This window comes from Asparagus officinalis, chromosome 8, assembly GCF_001876935.1.
Source record: "Asparagus officinalis chromosome 8, Aspof.V1, whole genome shotgun sequence".
Lineage (NCBI taxonomy): Eukaryota > Viridiplantae > Streptophyta > Magnoliopsida > Asparagales > Asparagaceae > Asparagus > Asparagus officinalis.
In genome coordinates, this window is record NC_033801.1 from 35,372,404 (window position 1) to 35,392,836 (window position 20,433).

A 20,433-nucleotide genomic window follows, 5' to 3' on the forward strand; every position below is an offset into this window, starting at 1 on the left:
CCTTGGACTGCAGCCTTGTGTGAACCCAGGGGCGTCACAATAATGCGGTACTTGAGGGGAACAACTAACAAACCACTATGTTTCAAGAGAAAGGAGTTGGTGCTGCAGGGATACGTGGATGCGGACTTCGCTGGTGATCATGATACGAGGCGAAGCACTATAGGGTATGTTTATACCTTAGCGTTAACAGCAGTGAGCTGGGTCTCAAGTCTGCAGAAGATTGTGACTTTGTCTACAACCGAGGCTAAGAGTCTCACGTCTGCAGAAGATTGTGACTTTGTCTACAATCGAGGCTAAGTATGTCGCGGTGACCGAAGTAAGCAAGGAAATGATCTGGTCGAACGTGTGCTTGGAAGAGTTGGATTTGAAGCAAGTGAGAGGGGTTCTTTATTATGATAGTCAGAGCGCTATACATCTTGCCAAGAATCCAGTATATCATGCCAGAACGAAGCACATCGATGTCAAATACTATTTTATATGCTCGCTAGTTGAAGACGGAAAGTTACATTCAATGAAGATTTTGGGGAGTCAAAATCTGGCGGACATGTTGATGAAGACAGTCACCATAGAGAAACTGGAGTAGTGCGTAACTTCAGTTGGCCTTCATGAGTAGAAGATGAAGACAGAGCCACACTACGAGGATCGGCGAGATCGCCGGGATATTGTTGATTGAAGAAAGAATTTTTTTAGGGGAGGAGAAGATACATGTAAAGAAGGGGAGAGTTCGGGTGAACTCACTGAAGGCACTTTGGTCTCCAAGTGGGAGATTGTTAGTCTAAAGTGTAGACCCAAAGTCGAAGCCAGAGCTGGAATCAGAACGAGGAAGAAAACTGCCAAACTGATCCACGGTCGAGACCGCGAACGTGCATAGGAGCTCAGGAGAGTATGGAGCTGATCGCGGTCGACCGTGGTGGTCGACCGCACAAACCTTGTAGGATTTTAGTTTCTGTCTTTTGATCACGGCCGACTGCGCCAAACCCTGTAACTTTTCTAAGCCTTGTCGATTTTCACGGTCAACCGCGGGAACTTGGTGGTCGACCGCGACGCTGTTTGACAGTTTCCTAAACTGTTTAGGAATTCTGTTTGGGTGGAGTTTGATATAAATACCCAAACGTTTTAGGGTTTGATAGAGCACGAAATAGAGAGTTTTTGATTGTAGAAAAGAGAGAGAATCTCAGAGAGATAAAACCCTAGTTTGAGAGCTTGTAATTCTTCTTCAATTAAGGCTTTGTTTGGATACCATGGGGTTTTTCTTATTGTGTTTTTGTAAGAAAACACCATGGTGTTGTATTTTTCTCTTAAAATATTTTCAAAACACTATGTTAAGTATTTTTGGTTGACACTAGTTTGACCAATTATAACATTAGTTTTAAACATATTATTAATATATTATATATTAATTATAATAAAATATATTATTAATAAAATGTTATAATATTTAGTTTACATTATTATAGTATTATAAGTATTAAATGTAATGCAATATAATATTGTATAATGTATTATAATATTATATTGTACTTTAATATGATATATTAAATTACAATTATTATTATATTATAATTATTACATATTATTTTTAAATAATTATATATTTAATTATTTTGGTATATCAATTTGTTATTGTTGTATATTATATTAATATTTTTATAATAATGTTATTTTATTATTAATATAATATTATACTATTATTAATATAATATAATATTATACTATTATTCATATAATATAATATTATTAATAATGTTATTATCATGTTATTACTAGTATGTTATTAATAAGTTAATATATTATAAATATTTTAATATTATATAATATATTATAGTTTTTATGTTAGAGTTTATTAATAGTACTTTAATAATATATTACTATTTATGATATAAATAAATATTATTATATATGAATATATTATTCTTACATTAACATTTGTTAGAATCAATAAATTTTTTATTATTTTAATTAGTTTATTTATATTTTATTATTGTTTTATTATTATATAATACATTATTAACATATTAAATATTGGTATTTAATATGTTACTATATTATTATATAAGATATTTTATTTATTATCTTTTTATATTATTTAACAAATATTACTAATATATTAAATTAACTATAATATAGTATAGTATAGTATAATATAATAAGAATGTTGATAATAACTCTATAATAATTATATTTAATATATTATGTTAGATATTATATTAACACATTCTCAAACTCAAACCCGAAACACCAAACTTAAAACACCTAAAAGGTGTTTTGAAATAAGTGTTTTGTTTTTTGTTTGAGGATGATTTAGCTCAAAAAACACCATGGTTTTCAAACGCGTGGTGTTTTATTTTTGGCAAAAACACTATGGAAACAAGTAAAACACAATGGTATCCAAACGGAGCCAAAGAAATTGTGTGGTGTGGCCGAGGACATAGGCACATTGTCAAACCTCGTTAAATCTGTGTGTTCGTCTCTTTTATCTTCTTTACAAGTTTTGATTTTTTTGTGATGAATTTCCTACTTTTCTATTTGATTTTTTTGTAAGGTCTGGAAGAGCAAAGATCCGATTTGATTGTTTCGGATTCCCTAACATAGCTGCCTTAGAGCAAGTCCAGCAAGCTCCTACTTGGGAGTCCTAGTCAGCAAGCTCTCAAGATAATTCAAGCATTTTAGAATAAAAAATTAAAAAATAAGACTTGGGAGGCCCTCCTTATTTTATGGAGCTCCAACAAGCTCCTAGGTAGGAGCTCCAACAATATCAAAAAAGAACCCCTCTTCTATTTTAAATTTTTTTACCCATTACTTTTAATTATATTTAAACCTTTTTTATTTCATTTCTAACCATTGGATACAGCCTTCGAGGGAGCACACACGGTCTTCGAGGTAACCCGCAGTCTTCGAAGTAACCCACGGTCTTTGAGGTTAGGCACGAAGTTCGAGGTATCACAAACTTTGACCGTCAACTGACTGATTCCTATAAAATTCGACGCACTCTCACCTCAACCCATCATCTCCCAAAACAAAATGACTAGCTCATCTAGCTCTAGCGATGATGAAATGATGAATACGTTCTTTCTTATGGGAGCTGTTGTCATCGAGGAAGAAGAACAAGAGAAAGGTTCAACTTCAGTTCAACACAAAAAGACGTATTGTGCTCCATCAAAACCGACTGGAAGGCCATAATCGGTTGTTCCAAGATTATTTTGCTGATGCACCAACCTATTCTCTTCATTTTTTTCGTCGAAGATTCAGAATGACGCGTTCGTTATTCCTTCGAATCCACGACGCAGTCATCGAACATGACAAGTACTTCGTCCAAAAGAGGAATGATGCTGGATAGTTGGGACTATCTAGCCTTCAAAAGATTACTGCAGCTATGCGGATGCTCGCATATGGAGCATCCGCTGACTCCGTTGATGACTATGTTCGGATCGGTAAAAGTACGTCGCTTGAGAGCGTGAAGAGGTTCGTTCGATCGATTATCAACATTTTTGGGGAGGAATACCTTCATTCACCGACTAATGAAGACGTTGCACGCCTGCTCGAGGAATGTTCACAATGAGGTTTTCCTGGTATGCTTGGGAGCATCGACTGCATGCACTGGACATGGAAGAACTGTCCAACCGCTTAGCAAGGTATGTATACTGGGCATTTTCATGAACCTACAATTATTTTGAAGACCGTATCTAGCAAAGATCTTTAGATATGACATGCCTTCTTTGGACTGTCGGAGTCTCACAATGACCTCAATGTTCTACATCGTTCACCGGTTTTCACACAACTTGCAGAGGGAAGAGCTTCACCATGCAACTATACTGTCAATGGCCACGAGTATAATATGGGATACTATCTCGCCGACGAGATTTACCCAGAGTGGTCCACATTAGTAACGACTATACCAGCACCTCGAGGAAACAAGCATAAGTACTTTGCTCAACAACAAGAGAGCGCAAGAAAAGATGTTGAGCGATTGCTCAACAACAAGAGAGCGCAAGAAAAGATGTTGAGCGAGCTTTTGGCGTGTTGCAAGCTCGATTTGTGATTGTTCGTGGACCAGGAGCGAGCTTTTGGCGTGTTGCAAGCTCGATTTGTGATTGTTCGTGGACCAGGACGTTTCTGGCAACCTAGTGTGTTGAAAGACATCATAACAGATTGCATCATAATGCATAACATGATCGTTGAAGATGAACGAGATTGTCAATTGGACAACAACTTCGATTTTACTAATTCGATACCAGTCGTTGAACCTTCTCATGTGCGGACGATGCCTCTAATTGAGTTCATCTAAAATCATCATCGGATCAGGAATACGCAAACACACAAATCACTAAAGAATAATTTGATAGAGCATCTGTGGCAGCTCAAGGGATCCATCGCCGAGGATTAAGTTTCTTTATGTCTAATATAATTTCAGCAAAGAAGTTCGAGTTGTTGTATTACGCCAATTTTATTTTCAATAAAGTAGTTGTTTTCATTCAATGCCAAAATTTTCAACTTCAAGTAGACTCATAAATCTAATACAAGATAATATTTGATAATTAGGAAGAACTAATGAGGATGCGATGCGAGTACAATCATAAATCTAATACAATATAATATATAATAATTAGGAAGAACCCTTAGACATCCACCTCTCCAATATCTCTGTCTGACGCATTTCAAAGTATTATCGTTGAACTGAATTGAGTGTTGAGAGATCCATCTTCATGATATCATCATCTTGTTTCTTCTGTTTTAGATCCATTTTTTGATTGGTGGTTTGCTTCATCCACGCGAAAGCCTCTCCCATGATGGACTTAGCGGACTCAGAGTTTTCCACATTTTGTTTCCTCTTAAGCTTTGTCGCTTTCCTCCCTTCAGGCCTTGCTATAACATCATCCGAGTCAGTGTGCAACTCGATGAGGTCACTGGCATGGAACTGTTTGGTGAGGAATCAGAGTTTGTGGTTCTTCTCGGTTGTAATCGAATCTTATTGTAAGTTTCTATTTGTTAGATCCACTTTTGATGATGACGCAACTCAACCCAGCAATGGTCAAACATGAATGACTTACCATAAAGTGATTGGTATAATTCTTTTACTTCTGCAGTCTACACAATAGTTAAATTTAGAATAATTAAACATATATATTCCTCTCTTCAATGCTACGGCGTTTACATAAAAATATAAAGTTAAATATTTACCTGGTCAATAATTCCCGTACCAGATCTTTGTCTTCCTTCAATCTGAGCAACGCACCCGCAGAACTTGTTTACGGATAGTTGAATCGTTGACCAACGATGCATTATTTTGGTTTGGTGTGCGGCTCGTTGGATCAGTGGAGTATTGGATAAAGTAATCGTTAGCTCTGTGCCAAAACTTATCTTTGTGTTGCCCCGTACCTTGGATGACGTATTGGCTCGTGTTCAGCCAAGCAGACACAAAGAAGCTTTATCCTCGTGGACAGTCCAATTTTTGGACCGCGTGTAAGCCTTCTTCTTCTTTATGGTTAGTGTTTCTTGGGATGACACTTGTTGTGTTGCCGATTGCGAGAACTCGATGGTGTGACCTTCTTCTATGACGTCTGTATAGAACGGCGGGTATAAGGTCGATCATTCACCGTTAAGGAGTTGCGAATAAAAGTTTTGGGAGTGATCCATGAGATTTGTAATTTGATAGGAAAATATAGAGTTTTTTTGAGAGAGTTGTGTGTAATAATTTGTGTAGTGAATTGAGAATTTATAGAATTTTTTACTGTTCAACAGCTAATTTTTTACTGTACAACGGCTAATTTTTAACACACATTTCAAATTGGGTTATAGGTTCAAATGTAGTGGTTTGTTTTGTAAAAAGCATTTTTTTAAATAGTTTGGGAGCTCCCAAAGCCGCTCCACAAATTTGTGGAACGCTTGTGAGCTCTGTGGCACAAGCTCCCAAGCTCCGTGCCACGCCAACCCAAAGCAGCTCCTTGGGAGCTTGCTGGAGGGTACAAGGAGGGTTTGCACGAGCTCCCACCGCCACGTAGGCCTTGAGAGCGGGCGGTGGCAGCTTGCTACCCTTACTCTTATAACTTTCCTCACTTTGCACTTATATGCACTCACTTGTTCTCGGTGGCACTCATATACCCAGGAGTTTTTCAAATTTGCAATTTAATACCCCACTATTATGCAAAAATGAGAATTTGGAAATCTGATTATTAGAGGGACCTAATATGGCAGTCCAATGACCTGAGGGGCTAATTTTGAAAATATACAAGATGCGAGGGACTAGTACCAAAACCGGAGGAAATTATGAAAGAGCTCAAGGAGATATGTGTAAAAAGTTTCCGAAACCGCTCCCCAATTCTTCCGCCTCTAAAACCCTATCCAAATATCTCCTTCCCTCCATTTGTTAAAAATAGAACGGTGGGGGGGGTAAATTAAAAAAAAAAAAAAATGGCTGCGACCTGCAAAACCCTAACTCGCATCTCACTCTCCTCCTTCAACCGGAATAAATCCAGATGCAAACCCCCCCATCAAGGACACAGCCTCTCCTCTCCTCGCCCCCGCTCCTCTCGCCTAGGGTTAGGGTTCCCCCCTTTCCGCGCCGCCGCCGCCTCCTCCTCGGCCTCCGAACCCGCCACCACTCGATCCGAAGACACGGTCGAAGAACTACTCACCAAAGGCGACCAAATCGACCGCCTGATGAAAATGGAGCGGAGATCCGAACCCGATAGCGGGCTGAGCAACGGCCGCTGGTTTCCTTATCTGGATGTTTACAGGGCGGGAACAGTTGAGCTGGGTTGCGGTGAAGTGATCGAAGCTATGGATCCTTACATAATGGATGCGAGAAAGGAGAGGATCCGGAGAGCCGTGGAGAACCGGAGCTATTCCGTGTGTTTGGTGGTTGAGGGGTTGACTGATTTCGGCAACGTTTCGGCGGCGTTTCGGTCGGCCGATGCGTTGGGGATTCAGTCTGTTCACGTGATCTCGTGCGGTGGCAAGAAAAGGTGCTGCTAAATTTGAGGTGAAAGAATTACACCTAATCTGCAAGATTACTGCTTCTCTTTAGTAGACATTGATGATATACTATAGTAAACGGGATGCATTTTCCTACTATGCATATGGAAGCTTCCTTGGAGATTGTTAGGGGCTTATACAAGAGTTTATGGGCTTCTGAAAACTATGGATGATCTTATTTATTGGTTATGCTGTTTAAGCTCATTTAATGAAGGCCAACCTTCAAATTGTCATAAAATTATTTATTTTCCTGATTACGCAGCTGACACAACTTGAGTGTTGACTAAGATCTTGAAAGCTTGTGACAGGTATAGAGATAATCGACATGTTAGCATGGGCGCTGAGAAATGGCTAGATATTGAGCTGTGGAATTCACCTCGAGAATGCTTTGAGGCTTTGAGGATGCGCGGTTACCGCATTGCAACAACTTATCTTGGAATAGATACGGTATCTATATAAATTTAATCAAAGCTTGTTATTTTCAGGGCACACACTCAAATTAACAAAAATATGTGGTGTAATTGTAGGTTTCTGTCTATGACTTGGATTGGTCCTGTCCAACTGCTATAGTTGTTGGAAATGAACTTATGTAAGTGTTGAAGTATCATCCAATTTCTTTCCTATTATAGTTTTCATATGATGGTTCCAGCTAAGTTACTCTGGTAATAGTTTTCTAATGTCTTTATTTTTGTGTTTCATGGAATGCAATATGCATATGTCATGAAGTGGGATTCTTTAGAAAACAATGCCATCACTATCATTTTCTTAATCCTTTTCATCACAATGCATCAGCTGTCATGACACATTTCAGTTTTGGATACTTGGGGGAAAAGATTGACACAGTTTTCATGATCATCTGTCAATCTTAGTTTCATATGACAACCATAATCACACAATGTTTTCTGGTGCAACCAACAACCATGTCTGCAAAGTCTCCAGACATGGAAGGAGCCTTAATGAAGAACTAAGATGTATAATTTGCAAGAAGTAATAGCATTCACCAGACAATATGCTGATTTGAATTATAGGTGGGCTCAAAAGAGGGAGGAAAAAAAAGAAAACAGAAATAAACGGACTCAATTATTTTTAAACGTCCAAGCTTTTTATATGTCAGAAATGGTGCTAAAGTTGGTTGGTTCATAGTTTTTTAACACAAACAAAGCCAAGTAGCTTAAAAATAGAAGGAAAACAAAAACTTTGTATCAAAGAAGATTGGTTTAATTTGGATAAACATGATCTAGCTATCCAGAACCATTCATCCCAATGAACTAATCTCTTCATTGTTCCTTATCTTCACGTCTATTGTCGTCGACTTTACCTTCCACCATCAACCACAACTGCTTCCTCTGCCTTAGGCTCATGAAATCATCAGAACTAATGTCAAAATCATTATCATTGATTTTGTAGTCATAGTCGTGAAGCATCTTGGCTTATCTGTGGCTCCATGCTTTATTACTTTATAGATGATGAAGTCTTCATTATCTTTTCATCAGAAAAGCAAAGAGCAGGGATGTTGAAAATGTTGGAGGTGTTGACAAGGTTGGTAATCATAGGCAGGCGGTGTAGATGTGAGCTAATGCCAGCAAGAAGATATAATGCTCGAGGTATCGAAGGAGAAAAAGAGCATTTGGAGAGGAAGGGTTTAGAGTTTGAACACATATAGTTTTGTAGTTTAGAAAGAAGTAAGAGAGAGTGAAAGGAGTGAGATGTATTACCTGAGAGGCGAGGAGGGTCCAGACTCCAGCGCAATGTGGTTTACTTGGGAAAGAAAAAATTCAATTTAGCTGCCTAGCTGATTGAACTCTATATTTAACCTTCTATATATAAAAGTAGCTTATAATGGACCCTAGGTTTGCAACCCCATTTTGATTTCACCTTTGGCCTTTATCCTTCACTAATTAGTTAATAATTGAACCTAAGTTGGCAACACTTGTTCAGTTAAAATTAAAATAGAAAATCTAGTAATTGTGACTATAATTGATTCGTTGGTTAATGATTGATGTAGTTTTCTTATCATTTAGTTGATGGTTATTTGCACTTTTGTACCTTCAAGTTTACACCTTTTTCTAACTTTGATACCCCAAAATCTTTTTGACACCTTGATACCCCAAAGTTTATGCCTCTTTTTAATTTGATATCCCAAATTTTGTTTAACACTTTTATACCTCAAAATTTCACTGTCATTTAAATGTCATTTAACTTTACTATCCTCTGTTGCACTACTCTATTTAAAATCTACCACACGCTTAATAAGTGATATATTTAAGGGCAGTAATACCCTTACAATGGAAAATAGATCCCTCTATCCCTTTGTTACCCTCTTTCGATTAGGGCTTTGGTAAGAATAGGTGGTCTAAACAGAAATGAGGAAGAAGAAATGAGGTAGAGGAACTTTTTTCTCATCACGAGGGTATCATTTCCCAAATGAATCACATGTTAAGCATGTGATACATTTTAAACAAAAAAAAGGAAATGCCGGTGAAAAGAAATGTACTCGAGTTAAATGACATTAAAACTTTGGGGTATCAAAATGTCAAAAAAAACTTTGGGGTATCAAAATGTCAAAAAAAACTTTGGGTTATCAAAATCTAGAAGTTACAAACTTTGGAGTATCAAAATGTGAAAAAAACTTTGGGGTATCAAAATTTAGAAGTTATAAACTTAGGGTATCAAAGTTGCAAATAACCCTTTAATTGATGGACAACTTTGATATATATTCCTTGTGGCATTTCTTAACTTCAATAGAGTTTTGTGTTGTTTCACGTCAAATAAATAATTTGACTTCTGGAGTAAACCTTTATTTTTGTTTTTGTTGTAAACCCTTATTTATTTTCTTTTCTTTCATTGTTTAGATATAAAATTATTTCCAAACAACTAACTTATCCGTAGCAATTCCCTGATAACTCTTAAGGTTGATAATTGAGATAAATCCTTCACAATATTCACTTCCAACTATTATGAGTCCAGATGAAGCATATTTGACCCCTCAAAGTAGGTCTCCAAATGACTCATGTCCGTGTGTGCCACATTGTTAGGGACCAAGTTAGCCTAATGGCTGGGGTATTTTATTTATATCTCTCCTTTTTTTTTAATTTTACCAAAGTATTTGCTATTGCAAATGCAAAGAGTTAAGCGGTTCAATTTTCATTCTCTATTTATTATCCCCCTATTCTCTTTCAACGAATCCAGCTGCGCGCAGATCCACTCTTCAAATAGCAAGCAACATTAGAATAGCAGCTTAACACAATCCATTCAAAACGGGTACGATATCAACTAATTTAGGGGGGCCTTCCTTTGGGCAGGGTAAGGTGTGGACAGGGTAAGGTGTGGACAGTCAATTAGAAAATGAGCGACAGACCCAACAGGACAATTTGGTTATATGACAGCTCTCGTCGACCACTCTGTTCTTAGACTGGCATGCGGAAAGCGGGCTAATAATGTTATCAGCTTCATACGGGCGTGGCGTTCCGATTCTTCTTTTAGGGGACTGGACTGTGCTATTGTTGTCGTTTGTTTGTTGGAAGTGTTTCAGTTTGAAGTTTGATGGAGCTATGATTGTTCAGCTTCACAAAAAAAGGGATACGTGACCCCATACTTAGAAAGGATGGCACATGATAACGGCTTTTTCCATGAAGCTTTATCTCTAGGGTGGTCCCACTAGCAGAGTCAGTTCACAGAAGAAAGATTTCAACAGAAGAGTGGAAATATGTAAGTCGAACAAAGCCTTATTGCCCTCCTCCATCACCCCCCCTCCCACCGCGTGGCGGGATACTTTGTCTCTGGCTAGGTTGTGATTCTGAATCTATCCTTAACTATAAAATACATCCATTTTGGTGTTGTTTATTATTATCAAATGGATAGCAAAGAGAACTAACTTTATTAAAGGAAGGAGATGAGCCATTGTCCCCTGTTATTTTCTGGAGATGTTAATGAGAAGAGTCAAGATATCTTAGTAAGATGAGTGATTTTTTCCTGGTACAATGGATGATAAGAGTGATTTTACTGACAAAGAAGAAATCCCCTTCAAACCAGAAAATAAATTTGAGGTAGGGGTATCAACATGGACTTTTCAGCTATTATGTGTACGAACCTGAAATGTTGGGTGCTTTTTAGGAGTAAAATTCTTTCATCAAATCAGGCAAGTTCTGGTTTGGGGTTGACGAACATTGCCGGTTATGTTTCATTAATAGTGGGTTAGTAACATTCTTCAAGGGGAAGTTCATGTTTTTGTCGAAAATCTTATTTATGTTTTTACACGTAAAGTTGACTTTCAGTTTTAAAGTCATACAGAAAGCATTATGACTATGATTAATAATGCCATTACCAATAAGATATATTAACTTTAATTAATGTATCTTAAATAATTCTCATTGAACTAAAGTGTCATGAAGGGTAGAATGCTAAACTGCACCTAATGGAAAGTCAATATTCACATAAATTAATTATTGATTACACATGTAAGGACTATTTATTTATGGTGGTTTTTCTTAAACAGATAAGGTCATGTCATGTGTATGATCTCAGATTTTCTTGGGTTTAGGTCAAATGTGTTTCACCCAAAAAAAAAGTTGATTTTTTTGCCAGGTTTCAAAGCCTTCAAAAATTGAGGTTTTTCGGATTGGTTTGAGCAGATTAGGATTCGGCCCGATCTGATTGAGAACCCTAACGAGAGGTTAAAGAACCAGACTCTCATCTACAAGTACTTTCTAAGTGATACTTGGGTGCCTCTTTAACAGAAACTTGTTATTTAAATTTTATCTGCAAAAAGTTAGTACAAACCTGCACCCTGTTGGTGAAACCCAATCATACCAAGCTAGCTTCATCCTGAAGAACAACTATTAGATAGAATCAGAAACCTTCTAAGTGTTCAGATGCAAATGCCAAAGGCGCTTATTACCACAATACATTGTTCTTAAATTCGACAATACCTTTAAGGCTAATATTGCGGTTCGAACTTTCCAGTGCATTACATGTGTATCTCATCTAACAATTTCTATCCATTCAAAGAGTTTATTCTGCTGCTTGCAGGGGTATAAGTAATGAGGCTCTGCAACTGTCTGACCTGCACTGTAGCATTCCTATGAAAGGGATGGTGGATTCATTCAATGTTTCTGTAGCTGCAGGCATTCTAATGCACCATGCTGTGAATGACAGAGTTTCTCGCCTGGTAAGATTTGATTCCTACCATACAAGTGAGTGCTTTAGTTTAAAAAGCATATGACGCTGGATCCATCATAGAGTTAGATGAGAAAAACCTAAAATGATCATGGGTTGGCTAGTTCATTATCTTCATTTTGGGTTGACCGTCATATGACGCTGGATTTTTTACCCCCAATAGACGAGAAAAACCTAAAATGATATGGGTTAGCAAAAAATTCATACGTAGTTCATTTTGGGTTGACTGTCATCTGAGGTTTAACAAGGTACGAATCTTTCATACACAATTTTTTTTTTCTAATTCTCATAAGTATATCATGTCAAACTAGTATAGCTATGTGTGAGATGTCTGTGTGTATCTACTTGCATAAGCTGTATCTTAAGAAGCTTAGGATGTTTATGAAGTTATAACTGAAATTTCACTGTTAACTAAGTGTGACTGCAGCCTAACTTAAAGAGGCGATTTTGTGAAACCTGAAGATTCTATCTAAGCAGATTAGTTTGCTTAAGTAGTGTTGTCATAAACTACTACTACTTCGACATACTGCAATAAAATAATGAACTATCTGAAAGCTAGACATAAACTTAGCGAGGAACCCACTGCTCTACAATTTGTTCTCCAGTTTTAACTAGAAATTCATTCTGCATTTAGGTTTAAGTGGCTTGATATATATCAGGTTCAGTTTGATAAGAGTATCATGGGCATTTAGTGAAACCATGGAGCTTGATTTCCGCATATACTACTCATTTGAGTAAGACCCATTTCAGTTTGTATACTTAGACTCTTTTTAAGGTCGGGCTTTAATTTTAATCATGAATATACCCTAATATACCAGAATCTTTCACCTCTTAGGCATCCTTTGTCACTTTTCCCACTTAATTGTGTGCGCCTGGATTTTCCTCTTTGGCAACAAGGCTACAGAATGTTGATCCTGTAAGAAAAGCGACAATGTTGTTCCACTTGGATATGACAACTGAGGAAAAAGTATTCCGTGCATTAACTGTACCACATCATCTATACATCCATTCAATTAGTTTGTGACATTTATCTATTAAAACACCACATCATCCTCTCTCTTCCTTCCCTCCTCTCTTTTATTCTATGGCAGCCATCAAATCCCAGATACAAACCCAACTGCCCCTGTCAGATCTATCTGAATGAGTTAATTAAGTGCATGAATGGGTTTCGTTCTTTAGCGGCATCATAGTTGTTTGAGAATTGGGATTATGATCTTGTAGTCAATTCCTCAGTGTTGTGATCTTTTTCATATAGCTGTACAAGAAATGCATGACTTGATGATTTAAGTAATACAATGACTTGCTTCTCTGGTCAATGTTTGTAAAATGTTTTTTGATATCACATGTATGAGTTATTTGCTAAACTTTGTTTGTTAGTTTATAGTTTCGATTGTCTCTTGCAAATCTTGGTTCCTGGCTTTTACAAAAGTTGATAAAACTTCATGGAGAATTAATCATAGTTGGATTAAAAATCCCTCCTATAATTGACGCCTCAACAATCATCATAGTTGAATGATTAACATTAACATTAACATGTACATAAGTTCTTAATCCTTCTAAAGCTTGCTTATGTTCTTTAACAATCAAAAGAGTCTCGCCAGATTACCAGATGGTCGCGGAATTGGAATGGGGTAATTGGGTTTGGATTGGGGAATAGATAGCTACCATAGAAGTAAAGAGAGGGAAGGAGGAGAGATGATGAAGTGATATTTTCCAAAGAAGGAAATAGAGGAGGGAAGGAGAAGAGATGACGACGTGATATTTTTATTAATTGGACGGATGTATGGATGATGTGGTACAGTTAATATACCAGATACTTTCTTGACCCCAAATGCATGTGAGCGACCTCATTTTATGTGGTAGATTTATTGCTTTAAAAAGTACATTTTTAGTGCGGTACATATCTAATGCTTCATCATAGTGCCTTCTGGAAATAGAATTAGGGGGTGTTTGTTTCAAATTTATTTTTAGGATATAGGATGAATTACAAATTCTAGGATGAAAAAGTGAGTTTTTTTTTTCAGTTTATGGATTCCATAACCTTTGTTTGATTCAAAATAAATTTTGGGATATTGAATACCCAAATAATAAAAAACTAATATATTATAGCATTTGTGAAATCCCCTCTTTGAGAGATGATTTAGGCTAGATTTCAAATTATAAAATTTGTAATGCTACAATTTGAGTTTGAAACAAACAAAATACAAATTATAGGATTACATATCCCAAAATATTAATGAAACAAACAACGTTTTAGAAATCCCAACCCATGTTTAAAAAGCTATGGATTTCAAATCCCATGGTGAAATCCATATCCTCAAATTATAGGATTTGAAACAAACACCCCCTTACAGTGTTGTTTCCACTTGCAAAGGACCACCCGCCACCCCACCCCTTGGTGGATGTGTTGCTTTTTCAAGTTTACATATATCTTTTGGAAGAAGAATGTCCTCATCTTTTCGGGCTTATCAAATCTAATGACCTTATCTTCTTTTGCAGTTCATCCATCTTAATTTCTTTTTAATTTTAACTTTTCTTTTGTAGGGATTTTTCTTGCTTGTCCAATATTGTGAACAATAAAGCATAGCTTATATGATATCACTTCTGAATCCTGATACATTCTTTGTGAAATTACATCCACCTCTGTGATTTCATATTTCTGAGTTTCATGCAGGGTCGCCATGGTGATCTTACAACTGAAGAAAGCCAGATTCTACTTGCAGAGTTCTTTCTGCGTCATAGAGAGAGCACCATCAGCATAGTTCATGAGTATGCAAAGAGGAAGTCATCCAGCCCCGTAAGCAAACTGTGACTGCCTCAACAATATTTAGGACTCTGATACTAAGACTGGGCGGTGAAACAAAATGCAATATGTGCATTGGAAATTTTGTTATTTGAACGGAAAAGTTGTAACCAATCTTCGAGGTGTCTCCATGATTGACCTGCAGGCTAGTTGTAATATTTATAGTTTGTTATCTGTATGAGCTACAACCATCGGATACGATTCTTTTTCTTTATCCATTGAGAAATATAAACAGCACGCATCTAATCTTTCTCTCTCTATTTTCTCTTTTATTATTTTATTTTTGTTGAAAAAAGGCCTGAATCTAAAATTTCTTTTTCTTTAGCATTTCAAATAGATAAAGAAGCTTTGCTCTAGGAGAATGAAGTCCCAGTGGAAACGGAGAAAAAGGATTCCCAAACAAAAGGAGAACTCTTATGCAAGCTAGCCTCATTGGTACTACTGTCTTTCATTCTTCTTCTGTATTCCTGTTCTCCTCTCTTGTCTAAAGTGGCATTAATTAAACTTCAAATATGACTTCAAATATAAGTGCGATAGATTCTTGAATTTGTGCAAACAAAACATTCTCCTGATCAGTGACAAACCAAGATAATTGGTATCTTGAATCTAAGGAATAGTACAGAGAATCAGTATAATGAATCTAAGAATAAATAGTACTTCTTACAGCTGAAGTTTCAGTATTTTCAGTTATTTCGCTCTACATTGATATCTCTTCAATCAATATCAATCTTTGCTATCTGGTATTAGACATCAAAAAATGTTTGTTGCTTTCAGTCGGATCACATCGACATGCTTCATTTATACTTCGATTATTACTTGTTTTATGGATAATTAGCTTCAAATGTATCCCCACTTATTATCCCTAAACTTACATCCTCGAATGTTCAAAACGAGCATATCTCCGAAATCTATACGCTTAGTATTTGGTATGCTTGTTCAATACCTTCAAGAGAACGAGGGTCTTATATTCTATTCACAACCCGTTACTGCCGCATAATGAATATAGGCAACAGAGAGGGACATAACTTTAGTATTGGGGTCAAGTTGACAAGTTTGCAATACACAAACTAACTCGTCGTCTGTTATGCAAATTTCCCCATTTTCGTGGTCTAACGTGTAACTTGCAAATTAAAGCAGATGAATCACCACGCAAATTTGGCCTCGTCTCTGGGGATGCAGCCAGCTTGAAAGCTCAGGGCACGGTTATCTAAAGGGAAGGGTGATCCTGTCCTTTTCAAGAAACACTATAAAAAAAAAATTTCAAGAAGAGAAAATGCAACTAGCAAAAGCTAATTAAATTTGCAACCGACCATCAGCGCGATTCCAAGTGGCTCGAGCGGCCGCGAGCCACACAAGCAATTCCTGCCGACGACTCTTATCCGCCTTCTATCCACACAAAACTCACGCAGATATTTTCCCCCAGCAAACCTGTCAACAACGTTATAAACACACCTGACACCCCCCCAATCAAACAATCCATCCTCAAGCCCCCCCAAGAGATGGATTTCCTCAAAAAAGCTGTGGAGTCTGCCACCTCAAAGGAGGAACCCAAGGAAAAGCCGAGCCCCGGGCCTGGGCCTGAGCCCGAGTCCCAGGATCATCACGCTCGCAGCACTTCTACTACTGAGGTCCTCTCAAGCGCCAAGGCGTTGGCCGACGCAGCCCAGGCCAGCCTCAAGCACGAGGCTGTCGATAAGGCGAAGGTCGCTGAAGCGGCCGACGACTTGGTTCACGCTGCTGATCAGTATGGGAAGCTAGAGGAGAAGGGGTATGGGCAGTACGTGGAAAAGGCTGAGACCTACGTTCACAAGTACGGCTCAGGCACCACCGAGGGCTCAACTGGTGACAAGAAGGAGCCGAGCGAGGGCGAAAAATCCGAGGGGGGCATTGGTGATTATGCGAAGATGGCTCAAGGTTTCATGAAGTAATTGACCGCGTACGTAGTCTGAGCTGCTTAGTTCTTTGTATCCCTGTTATGCGTCCGTACTGTTAACGAGTACTTACGTGACCATGTTATGCGCTCTGGTGTTGTGGTAACATAGGCATGTGCGTGACTGGATTTTCAGTATTTATTGATGTCAGATGTTGTATCTCCGTAACTTATATCGATCTCTGTGTGATTATATCTGATTAGTGTGTCAAATTTCTAGCCAAGTATGTCAATTTTTTTAAAATTAAATGGTGGTGGATGAAACCCGGATTGGGATCCTCTCCTAAGGTATAGTGTTTCCTAAGATCTTCTAATGCATCTCAACCATTCATTGCATAGGACCTCCTCGTTTTTTGTGCTCATACACAAAATCAAAGGTTGAGATGCATTAGGAGATCTTAGGAAACACTATTCCTTAGGAGAGGATCCCAATACATGAAACCCGGAAGTAAAAAGTTTTAACTTGAGACGGTGAGACGCATATAATCAACAATAGCGATATAAAAGCCGATTTTGCCTCGCCCATCGTTATATACAACGAGTGTTATATAGGCGAGGATGACGTGTACTTAGTCTTCGTAGTTCTCTAAATAAATATGATTGTGTTCTTCAGTGTGCACAGTACTCTTCAATGTGCGCAGTAACACTTAGGTCTCTTGAATTGACATTTTATGAAGGATAAATTACAGGCAATCCTCCTTTTCCTTGCTTAAATCGACGCGCCATAATCTACGCTACTTAGAAATAAATAAAAGAGGACATGGTGTCAAAAACTTTTAAATTCCTATTTGCCTGTGTAGGATTACAGGAGGATATAGCAAGAGTAGTAGAATTTTAGCCGAGGGGTGATAAATGCTGCTGAGAGTATAGAAGAGGAAGATTATTTGCAATTTACCCATATACGCGAGAACTCTCTGCCCCTGCCCCCCAACGCCCACCCAACCACACACAGAGAAGACTATTTGATTGTGTGGAAATAGAGCTGTAAGTGTAAATAGAACAACAAAATTTATATTTCAATTGGTTTATTTGTTACATTTTAGTTAGAAAAAGTAAATGAGTTTACAATTTTAGCAAGAATCTGTAGCAAATGATGTGCCTAATTTGGTGGGGGAAAAAGTTGCAATGTCTCATAATGAAGGAAATAAAAAATAATAGGGGTCATGTACAATTGGTTGGTTTGTTACATTTAAGTTACGAAAAAAGTAAATGAACTTACAGAAAACCCGCATGAACTTTTGAGAAGTTGTAGTAAACCCTCAAATTTCATTATACTAAACATCCCTGAAGTTTGGGAGCTATTGCACATAACCCCCACGAACTGTTTCATTTCACCAAATTTCACAAGAAAATTTTTCATTTACTTTCCTAGTTAGCACATTCGATTCTAACATCTCATGTGGTGAGTATGTGCCAAAAAAAACAAAAATAATCCTTAGTTCCAAAAAAATAACCTATTTTCATTTTTCAGTAAAATGATATTTCTCGGTACTAAGAAGGAATTTTTTATGTCCTTTTTTGTCTTGTACTTGCCAGTGATCTATTAGAGTTGGTAGTGCTGACATGGAAATTAAAATATAATTTTTTTAGATAGGATTTAGTGAAATAAAATAGTTCAAGTGGTTTTATGTGCAATAACTCCGAAAGCTCGGGAGGGTTCAGTCTAATAAAAAATTGATGGAGGACTCTCTAAATTTTTCATGAGGTCCTTTGGTAGTTAACCCAAAATTAAAAGTTTTAAACACCCTAGGAAACCCATCTGTACCCATGTTTACTTGTATGATAGAATTAGATAGCTTTTTCCCATAATTGTTTTTCAACCAAATACTGAATTGGCATTGAAAATGCGTTTCCTACGATAATAAAATTCTAGATATCCAAACAGTGGAGTTTTACGCTCAACCGTCTAACGCGACGTCAACCTTCTCACTGGATGGTAACCCTTGGTAAATTATTTGTGTAATTATTAGTAGGCTCTGGTCATAATTGGACCACGTTTGCTATATCCACTCCCAAACAGTAATTTTGGGAGTTGGATTGTCGAAAATGCCCTTAAACAAATTTTGGGAGTTGGATTTTCTAATAAATTTTATTATTATCCTTCATTATAGTCTAACACTTCAAACATTTCAAACACTTAAACAAATTTTATTAACGATTTTAAAAATTCAAATTATATTAAAATTAAACCAACATTTATATATGTTCTCAAAAAAATTTAATTTTTTTTAATAACACTTCAAACATTTTTAACAAATAAAAATCTTTAATAGTTTTCATAAAAAATCAATTAACGATATAGTTCCAAATCCTACAATTAAAATGCACAATTAAAATGGAATTAGTTAATAAAACAAAATAAAAAAAATTTATAACCCACCGGACACGGTGTCCGGTGGCCGACAGGCGCGTCAGACTATGTGTCCTGTGGGCAACAAAAAAAAAGTGTCCGGTGGGACACAAAAAAGAGAAAAAAATTAATTACCTACCGGATTGGCTGTCCGGTGGGAGAAGGGCAATTTAGTCCTCACACACCCCCAAAGTTACTGTTTGGGAGTGTGAATAGTTGGACCCGGACCGCACCCAACTGCCAAGTCTCATCATCCATAAATGAGTGGACTCCCTTCGCAAAATCCTCACCAGCCATGGTCCTTTCTAACACGGGCATTTTACCCATTCAAAACGGCTGTAATCAACACGCTCAAAACCACACAAATACGCAAATTATCAACACGTCAGCCGGAAGCTTCTTTCACCATTCCTCCTCTGATTTCCACTCTCGCGAAGGCACCAGGTTCCTTCACACGCTTCGGCCAATTATATACACAAGCTGTCCACCATTTGTTTGCCTACGTCTCCCCAACTTCAACCAAAAGCTAAAAAAAAAAAAGAACCTCTCTCCTCCTCTTCAACCTCCTCCTCACTTTCCTATGGATTCTCAGAGCCACAACCAAAAGCCAAGCGCGCATCACGCGCATAAAGCCTCCCCTAGCGATCTTCTTTCAAGCGCAAGGGTTGTGGCCGAAGCAGCGAAATCTACACTTCGCCATGAGAGCAACAAGGTCGACAAGGGAAGGGTCGCTGATGCGGCTGCTGACCTGCTCTGCGCTGCCTCTCACTATGGGAAGCTAGAGGAGAAGAACTATGGCAAGTACGTGGAGAAAGCCGAGACTTACCTCCACAAGTACAATGCGACCCATTCTGCTGCTGATTCAACCACTGCTTCTTCCCACCCTTCTTCGATGCATTCTGGTGGGAGCGCTCATTCTGAGGGGGGATTTGGTAAGTACGTGCAGATGGCTGAAGGAGTCCTCAAGAAGCGCTGACTTTCGTCTGCTTGGTCATTAATAGTTTGTGTTTATTTTCGCTGGCGTTCATGTGTTGAGCTTCTCATCTTTGTGATCCATTTTGAGCAGATGTATGCATGGCTTAGAATTGATACTTACAGAGAAGTGATGGGCTCTATGAAAAAAATTCTTTTTGTTTGTCATCCGTTAGAGAATAAAAGCATTTGTTGACGGGCATTCGTATTGATCACATCAATGATATAAAC

The 20,433-nt window shown here is 37.6% G+C and overlaps 3 protein-coding genes across 4 annotated transcripts; all 3 read left to right on the plus strand.

The window, feature by feature from the left end:
- LOC109822084 (tRNA (guanosine(18)-2'-O)-methyltransferase) lies at positions 6,353–15,206 on the plus strand. Of its 2 annotated transcripts, XM_020388249.1 has the most exons (5): positions 6,363–6,962; positions 7,281–7,419; positions 7,500–7,561; positions 12,001–12,139; positions 14,822–15,206. In XM_020388249.1, the coding sequence occupies exons 1-5, from the start codon at positions 6,409–6,411 to the stop codon at positions 14,957–14,959; spliced, it is 1,032 nt and encodes a 343-aa protein (XP_020243838.1). In that variant the 5' UTR covers positions 6,363–6,408; the 3' UTR covers positions 14,960–15,206. The 2 variants fall into 2 exon arrangements, with proteins under 2 accessions (XP_020243839.1, XP_020243838.1); XM_020388250.1 differs by lacking the exon at positions 12,001–12,139 and having other exon boundaries at positions 6,353–6,962.
- LOC109822085 (nodulin-related protein 1-like) lies at positions 16,404–17,077 on the plus strand. Its single transcript, XM_020388251.1, has one exon. The coding sequence runs from the start codon at positions 16,450–16,452 to the stop codon at positions 16,876–16,878; it is 429 nt and encodes a 142-aa protein (XP_020243840.1). The 5' UTR covers positions 16,404–16,449; the 3' UTR covers positions 16,879–17,077.
- LOC109822086 (nodulin-related protein 1-like) lies at positions 19,548–20,372 on the plus strand. The gene has a single exon (XM_020388252.1). It carries the CDS (start codon positions 19,811–19,813, stop codon positions 20,204–20,206), a length of 396 nt encoding a protein of 131 aa, XP_020243841.1. The 5' UTR covers positions 19,548–19,810; the 3' UTR covers positions 20,207–20,372.